The sequence below is a fragment of the Pomacea canaliculata genome, linkage group LG6 (assembly GCF_003073045.1).
Source record: "Pomacea canaliculata isolate SZHN2017 linkage group LG6, ASM307304v1, whole genome shotgun sequence".
Lineage (NCBI taxonomy): Eukaryota > Metazoa > Mollusca > Gastropoda > Architaenioglossa > Ampullariidae > Pomacea > Pomacea canaliculata.
The window spans coordinates 8,258,538-8,281,681 of NC_037595.1; the positions used below are offsets into that span (position 1 = coordinate 8,258,538).

Consider the following 23,144-nt stretch of genomic DNA (forward strand, 5'->3'; position numbering starts at 1 on the left):
AAAATACGAATTAATGATCGGACAACATTTGCACGTCCGTGATTTGTATCTGTCGAAAACAGCGCACACATGTAGGTGACCTAGTTACTGTTCTGATGTTAGGAGTGACCTCGGCGCTTTGCATGTAAAATTATCCAAGCAAGCCTTCGAGTTGGAAACAGCGCGAGCCGGCTCTCGGAATCTAACTACAGTTGCAGGGAACGCTCAGTTATATAAAAGACAGGAGCAGCCTGCGGCACTGACCAATGTACAACACCGCCGCCCGTATATCGTACACACACTTACCCATGCGGAGTGGCTAAAAATATACACATTCAGCTGCTGCTTCTTTCGTATGCAAATGTGGGGAACGGTGGCTGTTCCATGTTCTTTAGGGGAAGAAGACTGGTCCATATGGGACTATGAGGTACTTTCTCTTAAAATTCGTCATGCTCTGACGTATTCATAGTTCTAAAAGTTATCTTGTAAAACGCGCAGTCATCATTTAAACACTTTTTGTTTGAAAGTTATCGTCAGCAGAGGTGATATTTTACATTTCAGAAAGCTGTCTCTCCCCTCTGTAGCCTCGACTTTTTAGCTGTCAGGAACATGGCGGAAAAGGGAGAAGGTGTGCCTTCCGTCGAGGAGCAAGTTATGGAAGAGGAAAATGCGGTATTACAGGAAGAAAGTGAAATCAGCGAAGGGGAAAAAGAAGAGGAAGAATTGTTTGAAGTAGAATGTTTACTTGGAAAGAAAGTGCGCAGCGTAAGTAAACAGTCTTCAACGTATTCACTTTGTATAGTTCAAGCATGTGCTGAATGTTGACACTGCTGGTCTGGAATTTCTTTGTAGTACAGTTACTCGTGATTTGAGAATGCGCTTGTCAGCAGAATTTTGCAGAGATGACATCATTTTTGAGCCCTCTAATATAGATGTTTTCTTTGTGTCTGAGTGTCCTGTTCTTTGGCGCTGTTGAGAAGCAGAGGTGTAGGACCATAGTCTTGTATGAAAATAATGCGATGTATAGGTCATTGCTCAGTGCCTTGGCCTGAGTGCCCTCCTCCGACCAAGTTCATGTCACGTGACTCTACTTCTAGCAAGCAGTTCTGCAAGCGTTTTATGAAAATTTATTCAAATTTTAATCCAACAGAAAAGAATTTATCGCCTGTCTTGTTTTAATGTATATTTTAACTTACGTAGCAGTGAATATCAAAATTGCAGGTTTTCCCTTACACTAAAGCAACAAAAAAGGTGTTTTTGGCAGTGGTAATTTGATCGACCGACTGCATAGCAGGAGCAGAAAGATTTGAAATAGCGATGCATGAATATTTTGTCAGGGTACTATGAAGAACTTTACATACTGCCGACATACATCGAGCAAAATGGCGTACTTGCAGACAACCAAGTAGTTGTTCACGAAATATACTTAGCATGTGTGTACTGACGCAAACATACACGTGTGTGTGTGTGCATCCTCCCATGCACCCGATCTGCAAACGCATTCTACCTTAAATTATTAAAGTCATCAATAGAATTTCATATTTTCAATTTTTAAATCACAATAAAGAGTAACAAATAGACAGATGAGGCTCTGGTTTCAGTGCCAGCTGACCATTATTTGTGCGATCATTTTCATAATCTAATAATAATGTTTATAGGAAGATGATGGCTCAATTACTCTGTGGTGTTCTCTTTAATTACAGTTTGGAAATGTTTGTAGTCAAACTTGTTCATTTGGCCTCTTGTTGGTTAAGTAGGAAAGTGCTTCCACCTTGAGGTGATTTTGTATTATTCTCTTTTATAGTTTTCAGCATATATAAGTGCTCCCCTAGCTCATCCACTTAATCTTCTCCCCCATCTATTATGCACCCATACACTATATCTTATTTAATAATTCAAGGGAGAAGTTGGTGTAAGAGCAGTAGTGTGCTTGGCTAATTTGATTTTATTTTTATAAGGGTATAAATGACATTCCTTTTGAGAAAATTTTTAAACCATGTTTCAGGGCTTCTGCTAAGGCTAAATTCTTTGGGGTCCCTTGGACCCCTTATTTAGATTTTTAAGGAGTCCCTGTTCTTCGCCCACATTTGAATGGGACCCCATTGACGAAAATTGAAGGGATCCTCCGAACTTTCAATGCGTGCTGTACGCAATTTTTTGCGTAAGCAGAAGCCCTGATGTTTTATTGTTATATATATCATCAGATATAAATGCATCAGTATTGTTTATGCTTGTCTACTAAGACTCATATTTATTTTTTTGCTTTCCTGCATTCCTGTATTATCATAAAACACTAAGTTAATCTATGTGTCCTCACTGTGCTTGCACAGAAGGATCCTTGCACTGCAGGATGAACATGGTATAAAATCTGAAGTATTTGAGAGTTGTTCCCTCCCTATTCCTACTTCCTACCTCCTTTATATTGCTGCCTGCAAGCTAGCCCTTCACCTTAGACTGTTAGAGCTGCATGCCGTCACCCATGGATAACATCATCTGGCACACACATCTTTTGCCCTCTTTATAAACCAACTGGAATGTTTGCGAAAATTCACTGCTGAGGCTACAGCCTCATTGCAAAGGCCCTTACTAATGGTATGGGCTTAAACATAGACTACTCAGGCAGCCTTCTGCAGCAGGCATTTATTGATTTATCCTAGGCTGTTATATGTATAGCCATTGCCATCCCATGTTCAGCATCTGCAGACCTCTTGCTCAGTCTAAAGGATCAGGAGGGAAACTATGGTGTCATGTTGGACTAGTCAGCATGTGAGATAGAAATCATTGTTTTGTGCAAAGGAATAGGAGCACAAATGTTATGGATACATGCATGTGGAAGTGACCTTTCCTGTTAGTTAGAGAAAAAGCTGTATTGTCCCAACTATGTGCTTGTGGAAATATATTTTAATTTAATTAAAATAAATTGTCCATCTGAATAAGAGAGAGAATTATATGTATGCACTCATGCAGATGCAGGCATATGCATATGTAAATGTATTTTCTAATTGGTATATGCTCTTATACATATATTTGCATGCCTGCACATATACAGTCGGTTCCAAATCGCCAAAAAGTCTTAATTGGAAGATTTTATGTTTTGTCTTTGTGTGTGTAGTTTTTGTTAATATGCTTTCATTAAAAAATAGGTGTCTGTTTTTAAGACTCACAACTAGTGTAATAATCTTATTACATGTTAATGAAAGTAGCGGCAGATTCAAAGTTTCACTACTTCTGTGCTTCCTTACCTAGTTTACTTTCTTCTGGAGAGCATCCTAGATCTACCCTGTGAATAGGCACAGCTGTCATACCAGTAATGATGTGATAAGCGTTTGAAGTGAATTTCCAGCTACGCCTTCATGCGTTTTGCAATATGTGCAACAAGCCTTCCCCCCTACCTCCTCTCTTTCAATCTGTGCGTCTTTCCTTTTAAATTTATTTCTCTTCCTACCCAAGGCTTTTAGCTAGACATTTTTTAAGGGGGATCACAGTAGTGTATTTTGACAAAAGTTGCAGTATTGAGTTTCATGTTTTCTGGAATACCTCTGCCTTGTTTACCTTAGCTCAAAAATCACTTTGATGATGTTGCTCAGTGACTTCTGATTTTTTTTAAAAAACATTTTAATGAGATTTTGGCATTGACTACATTAAGAGAAAAGAAAAGTAAACCTGTGTCCTGCCATTAGAAAGTGTAGAATTCCTGTTTAAAAAACCCATCCTTGATGGAAACATTTTCCATTAACCATAATTAAGCTCATAACTGAGATAGTACTAAGAAAATTTTCAGACTTTTCAAATAATACATTAACATAATACTTGCAAATTTAGCTTGGATCATTAGTTATGGTGTTTGTTATTAAGTTCTATTTCAGTTTAATTTTTGTAATTTTGTTATGTAAAATATGAAGTAATTAATAAAATATCTAAATAATATAAGAAATTATATGCCACAGAATGAAGTAGTCATTACATGGAATAACTACTAACACAGATTTGTACTATTTAGCATGGTTATGATATGTTGGCTGCCATTTTGGATCGTTTTCAGTGCAAATCAATTGTTACATCCACGTGAAACTTTTTATTTTCACTTTTCTGAACATACCTTATAAATATTTACATAATAAGACAGTCAGAAAAACCCATGATGGTAAGAAGTCAGTTAGTAGTTAAGTTTCTCTCATTAAGTAAGGGAAGTAACCTACTTATAAAAAAAAAAAAATCAGTATTCTTGAATATTTGAAATTGTTACCTTCTGGCACCCCACTAAAAGCGAACAGAAGTTTGATGTGTGCTGAATGTGTGAGTAGTTGATGTAGATGACCATCATATGTGAGACAAAGTTTTCATTTATATGTAAAGTGTATTGTAAATAACTTCATTTTTAAATGCCTTTTTACGAATTTGCGAATGGTATAACTAGCTTCAGTGACAGTATCACTTATGCAGCCTGAACGTGGCTTATGCTACTGTCAGCATCAAAATATTTACATGACTGAGAAGTAGACATTTTTAGTACAGGGTCAGTATTAACCCTTCACTTCTGGTGTTAAGATAATTTCCTAAATGATTCTTATTTGTTGTCAGAACTACTTTTCCTAAATATTTATTGCATGCTTTATTCATTTGCATATGTTGAAGAAAAGCAAAAAAAAAAGTTTTGACATATTACTCTTCAGACCCAGCATCTACAATAAGCAAAGAAAATATCTGGGACTGTATTGTGCAGATATTTGCTTATGCCATCAGAGTATTTGAAATGCAGATATCTTCTTTGATTCCCAACATTTTGGCAGATAACAAATAAACATCACATTTTCAATAAGTTTTTTTTCATTATTTCTTAATTTTACTTATTATAAACAGGGCAGGGTGGAGTATCGCGTACGGTGGAAAGGATATTCAAAAGAACATGACACATGGGAACCAGAAGAGAATCTAGAGCAAGTATTAGATATGGTTGAGGAGTACAACAAGAAAGAAGAAGATAAGAAAAAAGCAAGAAAAGAAGAACGTCTTATTCGAAAGGTAACTTTTTTATTTTTAAAATTGTGCACAGATGCACGTTCACTGCACATCTGTTGCATATCCTAGCCAGTTAGACTTTTTTTTTGGGGATGACTTCCATTTTCCATAAGCATCAGATACAGTAAAAAGGTAAAGACAAGTGTAGAATGTTCACTGTATGGTTTTCATTAATAACATATCCATGTATGTGTACAGAGATGGGATGGGGAGTAGGACATAATGAAACAAGATGAATGCAGATCATCATAGGTAATGATATTTTGATTATGATGTTTGGTTTGCAACACAGCATGTCATGGCATACATTAATAATCATAAATAGTTTTATCTATCTAGGCTAAAATGGAAGGGAAAAAACTGCCTGGTGAGGATAGTCCAGAGAGTGATGACACAGATGATGAAATTACTGGACTCAAAGATCCTTTTTTCAAATTGTTGGAAAAAGGCAAAGTGGATGTGTTCTCACAGGATCTCTACTCCAAAGTGAAATCAAGAGCAGCCATGCTAGCTGCAAAGGAAAAGGAGAAGAAAAAGGAAAAGGCTCAGGCTGCACGTAGCTCATCTAGAGAACAGAGAAGGGCAGCCCGCAGCATGGGTCAGAATAGAAGCAGTGGTAGGAGAGGGGGAAGAAGCATGGGCCAAGCTAAGTCATCTGCAGAGAGCAAAGGGAAAGATGAAGACAGTGACAACAGCTCATCAGGAATGTCTGAACAACAACCAACAAGCCCAGAAGTGAAGTCAAGAGGGAGAGCCACAGACAGGGGAGATAACAAGACCCCCAAGGCAAGCACCAAGAAAAAGAAGAAACGAGCTGCTCCCAGAAAACCAGACCGCAGGAGAAGCAGCTGGACATCGAATGCTGCTGATTCTTCCCTCAGCAGTGCAACTGACAGTTTTTCAGAAAGCCGCAGTGTGTCATCAGAAACCAGTTATAGCATAAGAAAGGACAATAAAACTAATCCCTGTGAGACCCTATCTGCGGCAGCTGCTGCTTCAGAGGAGGAAAATATAGAAGTGATCCCATATGTGGAGAATATAACCATGCCCTCTCTTGTTATGAATATGGCATTGGAGACATCCCCGGCAGCAGATGTGTGCAGCGAGGGTCACGAGGAAGTTGATGGTAGACACAAAGCTGTCGCCAACATCGAAGAAGGAACACCAGCATTGCTCCCAGTAGAGTCATCATGTAGTGAGATCCAAGAAGAGCAGATGCAATCTACATATGAAAATCTTATTAAAAATGATGTAAGGCATTTTAAATTTATTTTATATTTAATTAAATTTCATTTGCAAGAATAGGGAAAATTATTGAGCAGCTTTAACTATAAATAGCTGTATGTAGACATTCAGCACGAGACCTAAAGATTTTAATAGCTCATTGTTTGTTAACATTCTTATGTTGGTTATCAACATAAATTATGAGATGAGGTTGGGGTGGACATGTTTCCATATATTGCTGTACATGTGTGTTGTAAAACCTGTATATTGTTTAATACCTTTATGCTATCATTGCTGATGCTAACATTACTCAAGCTGTCTTATTATTTTCACTTTCAGGAAGAACAAGAAGCAGTTTGTCAAAGAGGCCATGGTGTGTGTCTTTACTTCATTGTATTTTTTAATTTGCAAATGTTTTTGAGAGTTAAATTGCAATGTGAATTCCCCTATTTTAGCCTGCCCTTTATTTCTGCTTGACAGATAGAGATTACACTGAAGACTTGAAGAACCTATTTAATTTTAAATTGTGAACATCTGTTACCATAAGTTAAAATTTAAATCAATTCTTCCAGCTGTGCCATTCAAGAGAAAAATCATTAAGATGAATCACTTATTTGAACCTGCTTGATCATTCTGTGTGTACTTCTGCATTATGTATCTTGAAGATCACATATGCTTGCGAAGATAAATCAGACGGAATGTTTGGCATATCAATAGTAAATGCTGAAATGCAGCATATTATTGTAGTTTTCTTAAAAGTGTGTGGTACAGTCAGGCTTTTGAAGGTAACATTAAATGGGTAAGTAATCTTTTTTTTTTTAATTGCTTATTGCCTGTATTTCAGCATGAGGGTATGCCAAGCATACACATGAACTCTTAAACAAGAGCATAAACAAGTTCTTGTTGAGCCAGAAAATCTTAATGTCTTCATTCTGTTCATATGTTTAGGAAAGAAAAAGAAAAGATTGCCAAGGAAACGAAAATCCCAAGAAACAGAAAGCAGACTTTCTGACACTTCCAGCAGTGCAGATCTGTCACCTATCAAGCCGCAAACTCCACCAGATGCCTGCAGCTCCTCTCAGTCCAGCCCAGGTCATGAGATCAGAAGTGAGCAAGACAATGATGTGAATTCTCTTTTGGATGAAAGCAGCCAGGAGAAAAGACTGAAGATTGATCTCAGTGGAGCAGAAAGTGAAGACGATCCCCTTCCTCAGCTGCCATTACCTCTGGTGCACAAAATGACTCAGGAAAAGAAAGTAGAACCGTTGCTGCTACGACTTCACAACGAAAGTCGCGTGCACTTTGGTATAACTGCTGATAGACCACCTGAAGATAGAGTGTATGAAGTGACTCATATAGAAGCGACTAGGTTAGGACTTGTACAATCTAAGCTACCTAAAAGAGATTCAGACTGTGTAGAACCTGCCCGCAAACCTCAGATGCATGTGCCAAATATAACAGATTCACCTGCTTACAGCCAGGGACAGACAAAGCACTCTATTGTTCCTTCACCAGGTGCTTCATCATTTTTGGAGAATGTGACAGTGCCAAATGAAGTTTCTTCTAATAGTCTCCCGCAGGATTCTGTGTATTCAGACATCGGAAGTGTCCGACATCAGCCCGAGTGGAACTTGGGAAGGGAGGCTGTGAATTTGAAATTGGAACCAGGAAAGGGTGGTGTATCTGTTGCAAAGCATACTGTACACATTACTGTGACACAAGGTAAAGAGAATGCTGACAGAATGCAAGGGACTAAATCACTATCCAAGAAAAAAGAAGCTGAGGGTACGCAGCCTTTGGAGACAATTCTTAACTCCTCGCTGTTGTCAGAGAGTGACAAATCAAGGAATATAAAAGGTATGAACTGTTATTTGGTGTTCCTTCATCTCTTTCCAGTTTTGGGATTTCAGCTGTCCAAGTATTCACCTTTCAGGGTTTTGTAAAATTCTATGTGAAGACAGTTTCGAGATGTTAAAGATGGTTTAAATTTAAAGTTTAAAACTTTCCTGCTATTGAGGATGGAGCTGGCAAGTTGTAAATTTGCATTGGAGTACCATGAGGCCTTTGATTGTGCATGAACAAATTGTCACTACCATTTTCCATCTTTCTTCATATAAACTAAAGGGAATTGTTTGGGATCTAAAAGTTTGTAAATATTTTATACCAGAGAAAAGTTTTTGCAGGGGACAGAAGGGATGGGGCTCACTTTCTTTTCTTTAAAGCAGTGGTTCTCAAAGTTTTTCGGACCATGGACCACTTTACTTAGGTAAAAACTATGGCGGACCACCAAGGCCTAAGTAAAAAATATGGCAGACCACCAAGGCCAAAAAATCAGTCTGTACTATGACTTTCAAATTTAAATTGCCGCATTTGTTTCATTTTAATTCAAAACTAAATGTCCTTTTGTAAAAGTAATATAGTAATAAGATGACATAAAACTACGTATACCTCGTTCTTTGTAATTAAAATGTTAATGCGAGGAATGCATCACTTTAAACATCACTTTGCTGATATATGACGACTGTCAGCTGCGGACCACCTGACTTATGCCCGCGGACCACTAGTGGTCTGCGGACCACACTTTGAGAACCACTGCTTTAAAGAATGCCAAAACTGCCAAGGTTCTTGGATATTGCCTGGGATAAACCTTTTATCTGTCAGATTCTGAGCATAGAAAAATTTCCTTTTTGCCTTTAAATTACTATTTCATATGATTTTTGGTATAAGTAGAATGGTATAAGTAGAATGCAAGAGCTGCAACTAAGGCCTTCTAATGAACATACTTTGAATTTACAGTGCTAACAAGGTAAAATTTTTGTTGGTGGAAGGCCATGGTTTGTTGGGTCTTTTTCCATTGCATTATGTGAACTGTATAAGATTGGTGTGCACGATAAATTTCTGTTAGTTTAAAGAACAATAAATACTTATACTGATCATTTCTGGTGCTCAGAAATGACATGAACAGGTAATAATTGACTTGTGCTTGAGATCTTGCTGACCATTTTCCAGAATAATTGAAATTCTACTTGCTCTATAGCCCTTTCAGTATACATTATTTTTTCTTCAAATCTTGTGGAAGGCAGATTATCTGAAGAGCTGTGTATTGAATTACAAGCTGATTTCATAGAAAGATTTGCAGAATGAATGATTTAAAATTGTTGACTGGATGGGACAACATGCTGTGGACTTTAACTTTGTCAGTGTAGCTTTTTGTGTCCCACAGAGTGTAGTGACCAAGGGTACCTTCAGCAAGTTGATTTGGAGCTTTACAGGAAATGGGCTATATCCCATAAAAATAGTGTTTAATATGTTTCTGGATAATTTGTTTTTTGGTTCCAGGTTATGATGACTTCGAATTTGCACTAGAAAAAATGGACTTGGCAGACATTGAGGTAAACAATAAAGCTGTCTGACCTTTTCACATGCTGAATTATAATAAGAAGAAAGATATTTTTAATTAGGAGAAATATTGTTCAGTCTAGATGATAGTTATGCATTTAAAGAATTGAGTCCTGGAATATACATGTTTAGAACATTTGCCCATTGCTTTTATGGAAAGTAATTTTGCCCTGTTCTCTTATGGAAATCAGTCGTTGAAAGGCAAGACTTGAATGATTAGAAGACATGACTCGACTTCTTGTGCCTCAGGGGAGGCTACATTGAAAGTGACCTTGTTACACATTGTGAAAGGTTTATTTTTGATTCACACAATGAAGACATCTGATGATGGTAATTATAAGACCACCAATTAAAACCCACTCAAGTGCAGTTTGTTTTTTAATTGACTTGATTGTGTTTATTATTCTCAGTTTTTATAGCACTATTTTATACAAGAAATCTTTATGGTAACCCTCAGAATTGTATCAAACAGCCCCTTGATGTTTGAAAGCTTGTGTCTTATAAATAAAGTGGATTTTGGGGAATTAGTATGTATCACCAAGCTAAACTCTGTTTTGTAGAGAAAATATATATATTCAAGGAGAACTCAGTGTCTTTCACTTCTTTTCCAAAGGTACTATGACTACAGATGTGCTAGGCATGAGTGTAAATATTAATTTGACAGAGCTCTCTGAGATTTGATTACAATTTTCCCATCATCAAAATAAATCTAGCCAGTGTTATGCTGGACATTATTCAGAGCTGTGTAGTGTCACTTAACAAAAGTAACTGCGATGTAAAATGTACATACCTATTTTAGTTTTGCATTTTCAGCTTCAAAATTTTGGTATAGCAGTGTTTCTGACAAAGACACCAACAGTTACCCATATATTTGCCAATGCATTACACTTCTGAAAGTACATCTCGAAGTTTTTGAGTACCTGGCCTGCATGATGTACAGTGATTGTCAGTGTTAGTGGTATTCAAGGGGATATTAATTTATAACTAAGTTCAAATCTAAGAGCTTTGTTACGAATATGGAACTTGGTAAGAATTCTGTTTACATGTTTGAATCACAATTGTTTGTCTTTTTATTATTTTAGTTGTATTTTGTTTTCTGGTTATTTTATTTTAAACATAGTTTTCTTTTTCTACTGAAAGTTTCTTATGTGTAGGCTCTGATACACATATTTCCTTCCCCTTTTACAGGATATGATTTTGCCACCAGTTATTCCTTTAGAGCTTTCTGATGGTAAGCAGTTTTGCTTTGTTAATATGCTCCTCAGACTTATACAAAAGAAGGATTGTGTAAACCTTAAAATAAATCACATTTTTGTGCTTAGTTAAACCAAAGCATGATATGATCATTATAGTTAAGCCATTAATGGCTTGGTTTTTTTTTTTGTTTTTTTTAAATCCCTAAAACTCAAGTGGTTTTCAGATGCATCAGAGTTTTCAGACGTATAAAAAAATTTAATTTCTTGTGAGTTTAATCACCACTAAGAGAAAAGTACACATCAATGTAATATATTATCATACTGTAATCTTGATCCTTAATGTCAAGAAACATGTAAAACTGCTTCTGGCCTTTGATAACAAGTAATAATAAAACGTCTGCTTTCATATGTATGGTTTGTTATAAAATGAGATGATACCTTCAATTTAAACTCCTGTCACCAGTATATTTACTTTTCAGGCCTCTTTAGCAAATTTTCTTTGTGTTATTTACACACATTGGTATGCATTGGGAAACACTGACTTAAAAAAGACCACTTTAACTGACAGATGCGTATATAAATAATAGTTTTCCACCACAGGTTATTAGGGCCAGTTATTTTTTTCATATCTTTTCAAGAATGTCAGATCACAGAGAGAAGTTCTCTAAAATAATCCAATGAAAAAAATAATTATAGTAGGAACTCGTTTGTGGTTACAGAAGAGCTAAAGCAGGCGGTCTTGGAGGGCGATTTGAACAAAGTTGACCAAGCGCTATCTTCAAATAAGTTGTACAATCTGAACCAGGCTGATCATAATGGCTGCACACTACTCATGCATGCTGTGCTGAAAGGTAGACTGTTTCTCTTTCTTCTTAATTGTTACAGTTTACATCGGTGTGCTTTGCATCATAAGGCATTTGCATTTGGTAGCTTGGGGAATGAGAATGTGTGAAATTTTTTTTTATGCAGTTTAATGAATTGTTTCAGGGTATGATGAAATAGCTAATCAGTTGCTGTGTCATGGTGCTGATATACAAATTCAGCAGAACAATGGTTACTCTGCAGTGATGTTAGCAGTTGAATGTGTGAGTCCTTTTTACTGATTTCTTTTTGGTATAAGCTATATTTCTTAAATATTGATAATCATTTTAGTACTAATGTCATGGGATGGCATTATTGTAATAGTAAAGTATGTCAAAGATGCTATACATCTTGGGATTCCTTTTCACTCAGGTCTGAATCTTTGTGCAGGGAGAGTTTTCTACAGTGGCCCTTCTTTTGGATATGGGGGCAAACGTCAATGCAACAGATATTCATGGAGAGACGGCACTCATCAAGGTGATGGCCTCTTGGAGTAGACTCTTGTTTTCCACACACTTTTTTCCTTCACATGTTTCTTTGATCTTATGTACCTAGTTTATATTTGCTGTAGGTCACCTATTTGATACTGCTAATGTTTATGAGTAATGAGCTCACCTCCACTTTGGAGTTGTACTCTACAGATTTAGTTATTATTAAGTTTGGTTTAGTCCTTGTTACTCCTCAAGGAGTATAGGGCCGCAACAACACCTTGCCAGCAGACTCAGTTTTGGGCAGCCCCCTTCAGTTGGGCCCATGTGGTTCAGTCGTCCTTTGGCTCACTTTCTACTGTTATTTGTCAAGTCTGAATTGGTCCCCCAACTCTCCTCTTCCCCTGACGGTTCCAGTCAAGTGCCTGCCTGGTAATGGTGTCAACAGGCTTTTGCAGGGTGTCCTATTCAGCCCCATTTTTGTTTTTTGATGTCTTTGCTAGTCGCATTCGGGTTGGTTCTTTTTCACAGGCTGCTGTTAGAGATCTTTTCAGGCCATCTTATTCCCAGAATATGGCGTATGCATCGGTTGGTAAAGGTCTGGAGCTTGTTGTTGATGGTGTTTGTCACTGTTCAGGTTTCAGAACCATACAGTAGGACTGCCTTCACATTGATGCTGAAGATGCGAGTCTTACTGTGGAAGGATAATGCTTAAGAGTTCCAGATGGGGCGTAGGCTGTTGAAAGCATCCCTGGCCTTGATGCAGCTTTTGATGTCATCGTCTGCTCCACTATCCATGTTGACAATGCTCCCCAGTTGCATGAAGCAGTCTGTTTCCAGGATTGTTGAAGTTGGATTGGGAGTTCCTGGTTCTTGTTGATTCTCATCACTTCGTTCTTCTTTCTGTTGACCTTTAAGCCAGTCTTTGCTTCCTCTGCTAGCTTACATAGTTTGGTTTGTGCATGTTGTTGCCGATGAAATAGGAGACTAATGTCTTCTGCAAAGTCCAGATCCTCTAGGTGTTTGGTGAAGGTCTTAGTGCCTTTTTCAGTCTTTCTAGTATTACCCTTGATAGGACTTTACTGGGGATGGACAGCAGCATGATCCCCCACCAAGTTTTGCTCTGAGAGAGGTCTCCTTTCTTCAGTAACTTGACCAGGCGACCTAGTTTCCAGTCTGTTGGTACTAGCTCTTGTTCCCAGATCTTGTGTAGACACACTGCCCGTTATGCCGGTCGGCACGTAGGGCAGCTGATCTTGTGTAGAAGGGGCTGTAAAATTGTTGCTGTTGTTTCTGGGTCTGCCTTGAATGCTTCTGGGGGTATGCCATCCGGGCCTGCTGCTTTGTCACTTTTCATGCTTTTGATAGCTTTGATGATTTCTGTCTTCGTGGAAGGGCTGGTGTTGACGTAAAGTTATTCAGTTGCTGGTGGTATGTCAGGTAAAGATGGCAGATGAGGTCGATTCAAGATCGCTTCGAAGTGTTCCATCCAGCGACCTCTTTTTCCTGCATCATTTATTGTGGTCTTGCCATCTTTTTTCTTTCATTGGATTGTTTAGGTTATTGTTCCTGCCTGACAGAGCTCATGTTATTTTATATAGTCGCTTCATGCTTCCCAGCTGCTGTTTTTCTTCCTCTGTCAGTTCATGGGTGAAGCGTATCTGTCCTCCCTGACAGACCTCTTCACTTGGCTGTTAGTTTCCCACTATTCAGCTCTGAGATCTTCCTTCTCTTGTTGATCTTGACACTGGTTGAGCTTCTGTTTCAGTCCCTTTCTTGATTCAGTCTTCGCCCAGGTCTTTGGAGTCATCCATTCCTTGTATTTTCTTTCGCTCTTCCCTAGAACATCTGTGCTTGTTGTCTTCCAAATGCTCTTAAGTGTTGATCAGTGTTCTTCCACTGATTCTTCTGTCAGTCCTGAAAGGGCCTCATATTTATTCTTGACTTCACAGGTATAAATTTCCCTTGTTTCCTTGTTCTTGAGGTATTGAGTATTGAACTTGTGGTGTGGTCTGCCTGCTGGATCAATGAAGGACTTCAGCTTAATCTTGAAGATTGCCACTAGGAGCTGGTGGTCTGAAGCAACATCTGCACCTCTTCTCACTTGGACATCTTGAAGACTCCTCCACTTTCAAGCAACTGTTATATGGAGTTATTATTAAGGTGCATGCATATTGCCGTGCATGAACATGCACAAGGTAGAAGGGAAGGTTGGGGTATACAGAGGCTGTCGTTACATTTTTTAGTTCTTCCACCTCTGCTCTCTACCCTGCCAAGTACAATTGGACAGTGATCTTTGACTTTTGATTAACAGGCAGTAAAGCGTGGTGATAAACAGATTCTAAAGCTGTTGCTGGAGAATGGATCCAACTTTACTGTGACCTTTCAGTCAGGTTACAGTGCCCTACAGCTGGCGAAGGTGAACCGCCTGGCAGACATTGAAACCACTCTTATTGATCATATTAACAGGTGGGAAACAGTGTACTCTAGTGCATCATAAAATTTACGTTTTAAATTTTTAGGTCAAGAGCTGCTTAGTTCATGAAGACAGGCATTCTGGACCACAATTAATCAGTTGCTCTAATGCAAAATGGTCCTTCAACAAACTGTTTGCATATTCAGCTAGCTAGTTGTGCACATGCATAAATGCAGGGTTGGCACATATGTATGCACACCAGTACAGGTAGTCCTCGACTTACGACGGGGATCCGTTCTTAACGCGGCGTTGTAAACCGAATTTCGACGTAAGTCGGATCATACGTTCATACAGTACTGTACCACAATAACAGTACAGTACTGCAAACACTTAGCCTATCCAAACACCTATCCTAACACACTACCCTACATAATTATCTATAAACATAAGTACAGTAAAAAATTGTAGTACAGTACGTTTAATAATGAAATACTGTACTGTAAGTGCTGTAAGTACTGTAAGTGCTGTAACAGTAATAAACAGTGTTAGGTCAGGCAGACGTTTCCAAAACAAGTCTGTCTCATCCACGTTGAACACTTGTTGAGCACAGTAACCACCCTCCTCAATTATCTTAGCCAATGCATTACGAAACTCAGTTGCTGCTTTCTCATCAGCACTAGCAGCTTCACCTTGCACTTTAATGTTATGGAAATTGGCACGATCCTTAAACCTCATAAACCCCTATTCGCCAAAAATTCTTCACTTTCACTTCCTTCCCCCTTTTCTCTTTTCAACGCCTCAAACAGTCGCCTAGCCTTCTCCTGAATAACCATAAAACTCACAGGGATAGGGCGTTGACTTTGGTCTTCCAACTAAAGCACCAATAATCTTTCCATCTCAATAATAAGCCCACTACGTTGCTTTGTTATCACTGTCGCTGTAAGTGGGAATGAGTGTCGTAACCACGAAACGACGTAACTCGAGACCGTCGTAACTCGAGGACTACCTGTATGTAGTAAATGTGTGATAGAAAGGAGTAAAGTTCTCAAAAGCTATCTCAAAAAAAAAGTGACACAAATGAATTGATGATTACAGAGTAGTAGCAGAATTTGAGCGTCAGATCCATGCCACACTCAAGGGCACTGCATCACTGCAGTCACCTGTGTTTCCAATCCAGTGCTTTCCCTTGAGAGAGAGCAACACCTACAAAGTGAACTTCAGACACATGCCAGTGCAGCTGCCATCAGGTTAGAGGAAACTTTGATTTTTAAAGTGTTGTTAAAACATTTGCCAGATAATCCATGGCTGTTGTTGTCCTGGCAGAGTGTTTCAGTGATGATGTGATCCTGCTCAGCAATTCTTGAAAGCTCACATACCGTCCACGTAAATAAAGTAGGTAAACCTTTTTTTGTCATCACACAAATCAGAGTAGCAGAAATACGCGTTTGGGTTTGTTTTTTTTTAAAAGCAGTTGCATTTGTCTTCATGCAACTTATGTTGAAATGCTGATGATTACAGTTTATGGTGGTGTACAGGTGTGGGATTTCTTCTCTTTATCGCCCATGCATGCTTCAATGGTAGTGAAGTGAAGTGCCGCCTGTATGGACAGTGTGCTGTCACCTCTGTCTATCTCAATGGAATTCTTCAGCCGTCACTGACACAGGTTAGAGTGTTAGATTGGTGAAAATCTGGATGTTTTATAGAAATATACAGAACATGTACTGCTGGAAAACAGAACAGACTTGAAGGTTAATTGTGGAATTTTGGGTACATGATTGCAGGGTACTAGAAGGGTCTCAGATTTGTTGCTATTTCCACCATAGGATTTATCGTAATCAGCAATCCTTTTATTTCTTCTTCATACTGTACCAGATGGCATGACTATGTGGTAGCTAGAGGATGATCTCCACATTGTCATATCATCTGGTAAGTACTCAAAGAAATAAATTATACCACACCACCAAAAATAGTATTTTTGTGCTGAATTACAAAACACGAGGTATTTTTTCCATGTTTAAATTTTTCTTTCAATGCTGATTTAATCCTTTGAGAACTTGGGTAGGGAACACTAGGAAATATAATTTGGGGAACACTTTTATTATAATTTCTGCACTTTGGGTTTATCCCAGACTTTTTTTTTTTCCCCCCTTTTTAAACGTTTGTGTGTTTGAAGCAACTGCTGTGAATTTGTTTTGTGCTTGTTGAGGCATTCTTTGCAGGAAATTTGTACCACTATTTCCAACAAAGATTTGATTTTGTTTTACAGGACAGCAATTTTGTTCTCATGTGTCACCCCTTACTTGAAGGTCGAAATGAACTGATCGTCAACATCAAGAGGGACTTGCAGACCAAGGTGTGGAATGGCTTATACTTTTGAAATTACCTGGCATAAAACTTAAACTTTTGTCTGTTAAGTTTTCTAGCAAAATTGCCTTGGATAAAAGTAAAACTGAAAAGCGAATATTTGTAAACTTATGGCAGTGCATATTAAACTCTTGATACACTCATTTATATATGTGTATGGGGGTTGGGGGAGAAGTAAACATGTCTGAGTAAACTGCACTTCAGAAATATCTGTATTTTCAGGCTAACCTGCTAGTATGTGCTTACAAAGCTCAGCTTTTGTCAGCTCGCCAGTGACCCTGTCCACTGCCACAGACAAGACATGAGCATCTGTCTTCGGTTTACTATATCCGTGGTGTCGCCATACACCTGCATTATCTGTTTGCCCTATTCAACGGCCAGTATAACCACTAGCACGTGGACAGTGTTTTACTGATGATTTCTTATACCTGCCAGACCTGTTTTATGATTGGATCAGACACTGTGGACGATGCAAGGCTGCAAGAAGATAACCATTTGAGCTCCATGCGGATTCAGAGTTGGCTGCGAGAGCTTGAATAATCTAAATGTGTACATTTGGGACTTACTAAAGAAGAAAGTAAAATTTTGCCTTTGGCAAACTAGAGTTGTGAAAGTAAACATTCAGAGTATATTGGTTCATGTCACAGAGTTAGTAACATGAGCTGTTTTACCTTGTTCTTCCATTTACGTGGAAGAGGTGCAATTTAGTGATAAAGATGAACTGAAACCTGCTTTGAGATGAAGCAGGTAAAACTTTAAATTCTCCCGTTACATATCGTTTGAAAGGTGAGGAATAGGCTGGAAAAGCTACTTTTATAAAGGTTTCAAATTGCATTCTTTTAAAGCACATGCTTTTATAATTGTTGGCAGATACAGCTTAAATGGATAGAATGTCAATGTGTAGAAATGTATAACTTTTGATATGTTAAATTCTGCAGAGCTGGAATGAATGCTACCAGTGATGAGTTTTGCTTTAGCTATGCTCATGAGGAGCAGTGTTTCTAATTGTTAAAATAATATATGATGTTCTTGAAACTTGAACTAGGTGCTAAATATGCTATATTGAGGTTTATGTAAGGATTGTCACAATATTGTAGGTGTGTGGTATGTGTATTTTGGAAACAAGTGTCTGGATTGTGTCCCTCGAGTCCAGTGCAAGTTGGTGTGTGTATGAAGAAGATAGGGAATATGTGTGTGTGTGCCGTCACTTTTACCCTATTGAGATACTAAAAGAGTCATGTAATTAAGAAGCATTCTTGGTGACTCTTTGTCTCGATAGTGAAACCAGTAAACTTGCTTCTAAAATTTCAAACTTATAAAAGATTAAACCAAACAAAGTACGTGACTTTCAATGCAGCTTTCTATATATTTCCACAAGCTATTGATACCACAAATTTCCTAATCCTTGGAATGTCGTCATGAAAGACACTTTTGATGTGTGCCATTTGCTAGTTTATTAACTTCTCAAAGGCAAACTGTTGCCAGACTGGTTCATTTGTAGATTATCAGGCAACATGCCTGGTGAATGGTACAATGCAAACTGTCGTCACAAAACGTATTTCCTACAATATCATTTGTGTACGATGTGACACAAGACACCTATTATAAATTCCTTTGCTGTACTGTTCCAACCATTTCTTTCAAGTATTTTGACTGTTGTTGTAACAGTGTTCTTTAGTGAACCTTGTTGATGAAGGAGCTGCTTAATGTCCAGGTTGCTTCATTATCTTTAAGTGCTGCTCATTGTGATTTTAGGAAGTTGTTCTGAGTAGCTCTATCCACATACATAATTCTAGAATTTTTGTCTTCAAAACTTTGTTCCCTTTCTCTATTAATTCTTTTAGTTATGTTCTGATATAGCTAGACATCTTGGACATATTTCAAGGTGGGTTTTTGCAAATCTAGATTTTTGTGTCTTCTCTTAGAGTGCCGTGAATGAGGTTGCTTTGGTCATACAGTCCATTCTGTTATTCCCCCATCCCTGCAGAAAAAGAACTGCTGAACAATGTCAGAGATCTTCCCATGAGATATTTATTGTGCCATGTGATTATTTTATTATAGAATTAAATAAAGAATTCTGGAAAGCACAGAAATTGATAAGCATGATAAAATCTCACATACAATATCATAGTATGTTGTAGAATAAAGATAATAAGTCATGAACATATTTATATAAAAAATCAGATTATTGATCCCTGTTTGTGTATTTGGTCCTTTATTCTGCTTAATATTATGTGATCAAGAATAAAAGAGTAGGCAATAGAAGGATCAAAATGTTGCATAAATGAATGTATTGGCTGTAAGATAAAGTGCCTAATAAACCAGTTCTTGTCTAATGCTGGTAAGATACTTTTTAAAAAAAGGACAAAGTTACAAATAATTGCTGCCATGGGTGTCAATATCAAACATTTAAATAGAATCAAGAAAAAGGGCAACATTTTCTTCTCTCTTAAAAGCTACAAGTTGTATGAAATGTAATACAGGCAGGGGGTAGGAAAGATTATTGTCTATATAAGATTTATTTTGAAAGAGTATTTTTCTATAACTGTTTTTTTTTTCCCACCCATTGCACTCAACCTGAACATTAACTTGTAGTGAAAGTGGTTTTGTTTTGACTTTTATGTGGCACTAATCTGGTACCAAAAGTTGCAGACAAGAAAAATTGAGAGTTCGATTCATATTTACTGTCTGGTTTGGTTAGACCTAGAAGATAGTTATTGTGAGTTAGGGTTTGATTTAGTGAAAAAAATTGTTGCTTTTCATTCTACTACTTTGTTTATTTCATAAGCTAAAGACTTTTTTTTTTTTTAAAGTATTGGCTTCTTTCAACCTCAATTCAATCATGTGATATTCAAATGTGATAAATCTTAGCTTACTTGTAGCACAATTGGAAGAAGAAAGGAAAATAAAGTTACAAAGTTTCATCCTGACAGAAACATAATGGTAGTTTGTATCATGGAGGAGCTATCCCCCCTCACCTTTTATTTAAAATTATTTATAGATGTCATATTCGTTCTGAAATTTCTCCTGAGCTTGATAACATGCATATCCCTAAAAAAAGTAAAAATTGCATACACAAGATTGCATGAGAATGTCTAGAAGGAAGTAGTGTCATAGAACATGCAGTAAAGTCTGTTAATGTTATAGGTGCTAAATATAAGCATATGAAGACATTTTACATTCCCTTGCAGACACACATGCATCAACTCAATTTGTAAATGTGTGCTCATTTGCACTCATGTGTATACCTGTTTTGATGCATGTACACCTACCACACAAGCACTCTTATGTAGGACTGTGAAGAAAAATCTTGGAGTTATTGTCAATCAAGTGATGTTTTCTGCTATATTTTTTCACCAGGAAAGCTGTGCTTTCAGATTGGGTTTGTGAGTTTAGTGATATTGCAATGGATGTTCTTTAGTGTTTATTCAGGTTTAAAATTATCTTTGTTTTAATGAAGGGGTGGATGTATGTTGTGTGCTACTCTTGAAAACACTCATCTCTCAGAATCTTATGAAATATACATACATGCAAATAGCAATAGGTCTCTGTGCTTTACATTAATTAGCACAAACTTTGAGATTATTTCTTACAACACCAATACCGGGGAGGTCACAACACAATTCTGTTTGAGGACAGCATTTTTTTCAACCATGTCTTTGTGAGGGGTAAACAGGCAGCTAGTGAATGACTGGCTTCAGGAAATGTCCAAGCAGCACATTTGGTCATCAGCAGATTACTTTCCTGGCTTGCTTGCTTTAGTGAAATAACTCAAGGGAAGTATATTTGTCATGGTATTGTTTTGATTGCAAGATGTTCTTGCATCACCTATTTCATATAATTGCTGAAAGAGCAAATTTGTACTGTTTGACCACAAAGTGAAAGCTTGCTATTTTTATGAATTCTAAATGAAATGTCATAATTCTTTTGAATATATATTCTGGCTGGCTGCCTGCCTACTTATTTAGTGGTGTAGGAAGATGCTTTTTTTGGGGAGGGGATGGCAAACTTCAAGCTTAACAGCTTAACATTCATCCCTCCTCAGTATCTGTTTTGTTCCCCCTCCCCATGCCCATTTCCTACACTACTGTTATTACTGCAACTTCATTATGTATGGATTATATTTAGTTACTAGCATAATTTATGCTTTATTTTCATTTTGAAGATTGTGATGAGCATGAAGATGTAATAGTTAATGAAAGAAGTACTGATATTTTTCCTATAAACATGTAGATCACATAGTGATTGTAGATGACTAGGAAACATAGGCAGCCAGTTGACATTTACAAACATTCACTTATTCTTCAGTAATTTTTTTTTTTTATGTACCCAAAAAGGATGCGAAGGTGCATTGGATAACTTCTCTGATCTCAAGTACTTGTGTGTAGGAAGTAACATTTTGTTGTGTACCATGCTTAGCACAAAATCTTGAAATTTCATTAGTATCTTCTTACTCCAAATAATCCTTTTACTAGTGGTCATTTGCATTCATTTACACTTTTAAGTATACTGCACAGTCTGCACTTTATGGCTGACCACTGCTGTGATAGAGTGTCCTGATCTTTTTGCTATGATTTGATCTCTCTTCATGAATGTTTCAGCATATTCAGAAAAAGGGTGTGAATGTGTGTGTAAATCTGTGTGCATGCTCGCACAATTTTATCAAAATCAAATACATGAAAGGTAAGTTTATTTTTATTTTTGTAACTTACAACAGGGAAAGAAGGGGTGTTCAGGTGCAAGGTTTGTGTTGGCAACTCTGGGTATATTACACCAAAGAATGGTTTAGGTGATAAATTTTTTATATATTTGCGCTTTTTTTCTTTGCGTGGTTGTTAAAGAGTACAGTAAACTGTATATATACACTGTGAAGCGCTGCTTGTAATTATGTCAAGGGTAAGCACAGGAACAATGCTCCTTAAAAACTTAGTGCTTGTATCTGAATCATTTAATGAAAACCTTGTAGGGATTCAGTTAAAATATGATTCCAGTGTAAGATATGCTGGTCATTGTTAACTTTTGAGAGGTTGTTTGACCAGTTTTACTTCATTTGTCCCTCACAGAGATAGCTATAACTTTATAGTGCGCATCACTGCATACTCTTGATGCTTGCACTTATAAATTGCCACTACCATTCTTAAGGAGACCATGATTGTCGTTTTATTTTTATGTATTTCGGGGACTGGGGGCTTTATGAATTTTTTTGTTTTGAGTTTTTTAAAAAAAATCACTACATGGATAGCTGTTTTCATTGTTTCATCTTCCTGAAAAGCCAAAAGATTCATGCTGCATTGTTTGGGTGCAATTTGGCAGTAGCTAGTTAAAGCCCAAGGCTCGTATATGCTGTAATATTTTGAGAACTGTTGTATGCAGAGATTCCTGGCTGGTCTATGGTACATGGCTGTCGTGCTCTGAAATGTGTTCTTATTATCTGTGATTTTGTGGCCAGTACTTCGCTCTTCAGATTAAGAAGCCTAGAGAGATTGTGCTGCTTGATATTTTTCCAAAAGGACCCTCCCTCCTTACCCTTTTCTCAAAAAGGGGAGGTTGGATTTTGATACCAGTTTGAATGTAGATTGTTTAGAAGTTTCACAGTGGTCATTTTAAGGAAACCATTCTTTTGTTGAGAGCTTTCCATATGAGCACTGTGTTGAAGAGCAGCTAGTCATTATACAATAGAACACATGGTAGCTGATGCATATTATCTCCACTCATGTTTGTGTTCTGAATTCCTGCTTTCTGGGTAATAAATTTCAAATATTCCTTTTTTAAAGAAAAAAATGCTGAAAACAGTTTCACTTCAGTTTGTTTTTTACCCACCTGCAGAGGTGGCCTTGATGCAAATAACTGGGGTTTTTATAATTAGTTTTTTCAAAATTTTTCAACCCTTGAACTTTTCACTGATAACAGCTAAAGGAGTTTGTATTAAGGTTTATTCTCATTAAGCTGCAAAGAAAGGATTGCTGCATCCTTCATTAATGATGATCTACCTGTAAAATTGGGGGGAATTCAGGGTTCACAGTTTTGCTATATGGTTATATTTATAAATACAGAGATTGGGGAGGTTCCATTTACTTAAGAAGTGCACATGAAATTCAGTTCCTTTGTTTTTGTCTTAATGAGTAAAATATTACTGCTCTGTTGTAATTAATGTTCAAAACAACTACTGGTTTTTGTTTGTAGTGTGGCTATTATTGGTTATAAAATTTGTTATTTTACTCAATGGACAAGATGTTTCAATAAAATATTAAGAGATAA

At 37.3% G+C, this 23,144-nt stretch overlaps 1 protein-coding gene across 2 annotated transcripts; it reads left to right on the plus strand.

Annotated features, from left to right (window-relative positions):
• The first annotated feature begins 200 nt into the window (after positions 1 to 200).
• LOC112565897 (M-phase phosphoprotein 8-like) lies at positions 201 to 23,144 on the plus strand. 2 transcript variants are annotated; one of them, XM_025241771.1, is made up of 16 exons: positions 201 to 406; positions 541 to 744; positions 4,840 to 5,001; positions 5,338 to 6,249; positions 6,562 to 6,595; positions 7,171 to 8,079; positions 9,562 to 9,614; positions 10,810 to 10,852; positions 11,537 to 11,668; positions 11,805 to 11,902; positions 12,069 to 12,155; positions 14,421 to 14,575; positions 15,618 to 15,769; positions 16,058 to 16,185; positions 16,789 to 16,875; positions 17,109 to 23,144. In XM_025241771.1, the coding sequence occupies exons 1-16, from the start codon at positions 335 to 337 to the stop codon at positions 17,160 to 17,162; spliced, it is 3,282 nt and encodes a 1,093-aa protein (XP_025097556.1). In that variant the 5' UTR covers positions 201 to 334; the 3' UTR covers positions 17,163 to 23,144. The 2 variants fall into 2 exon arrangements, 1 of the variants encoding a protein (XP_025097556.1); XR_003099512.1 differs by lacking the exon at positions 17,109 to 23,144 and having other exon boundaries at positions 203 to 406; positions 16,041 to 16,185.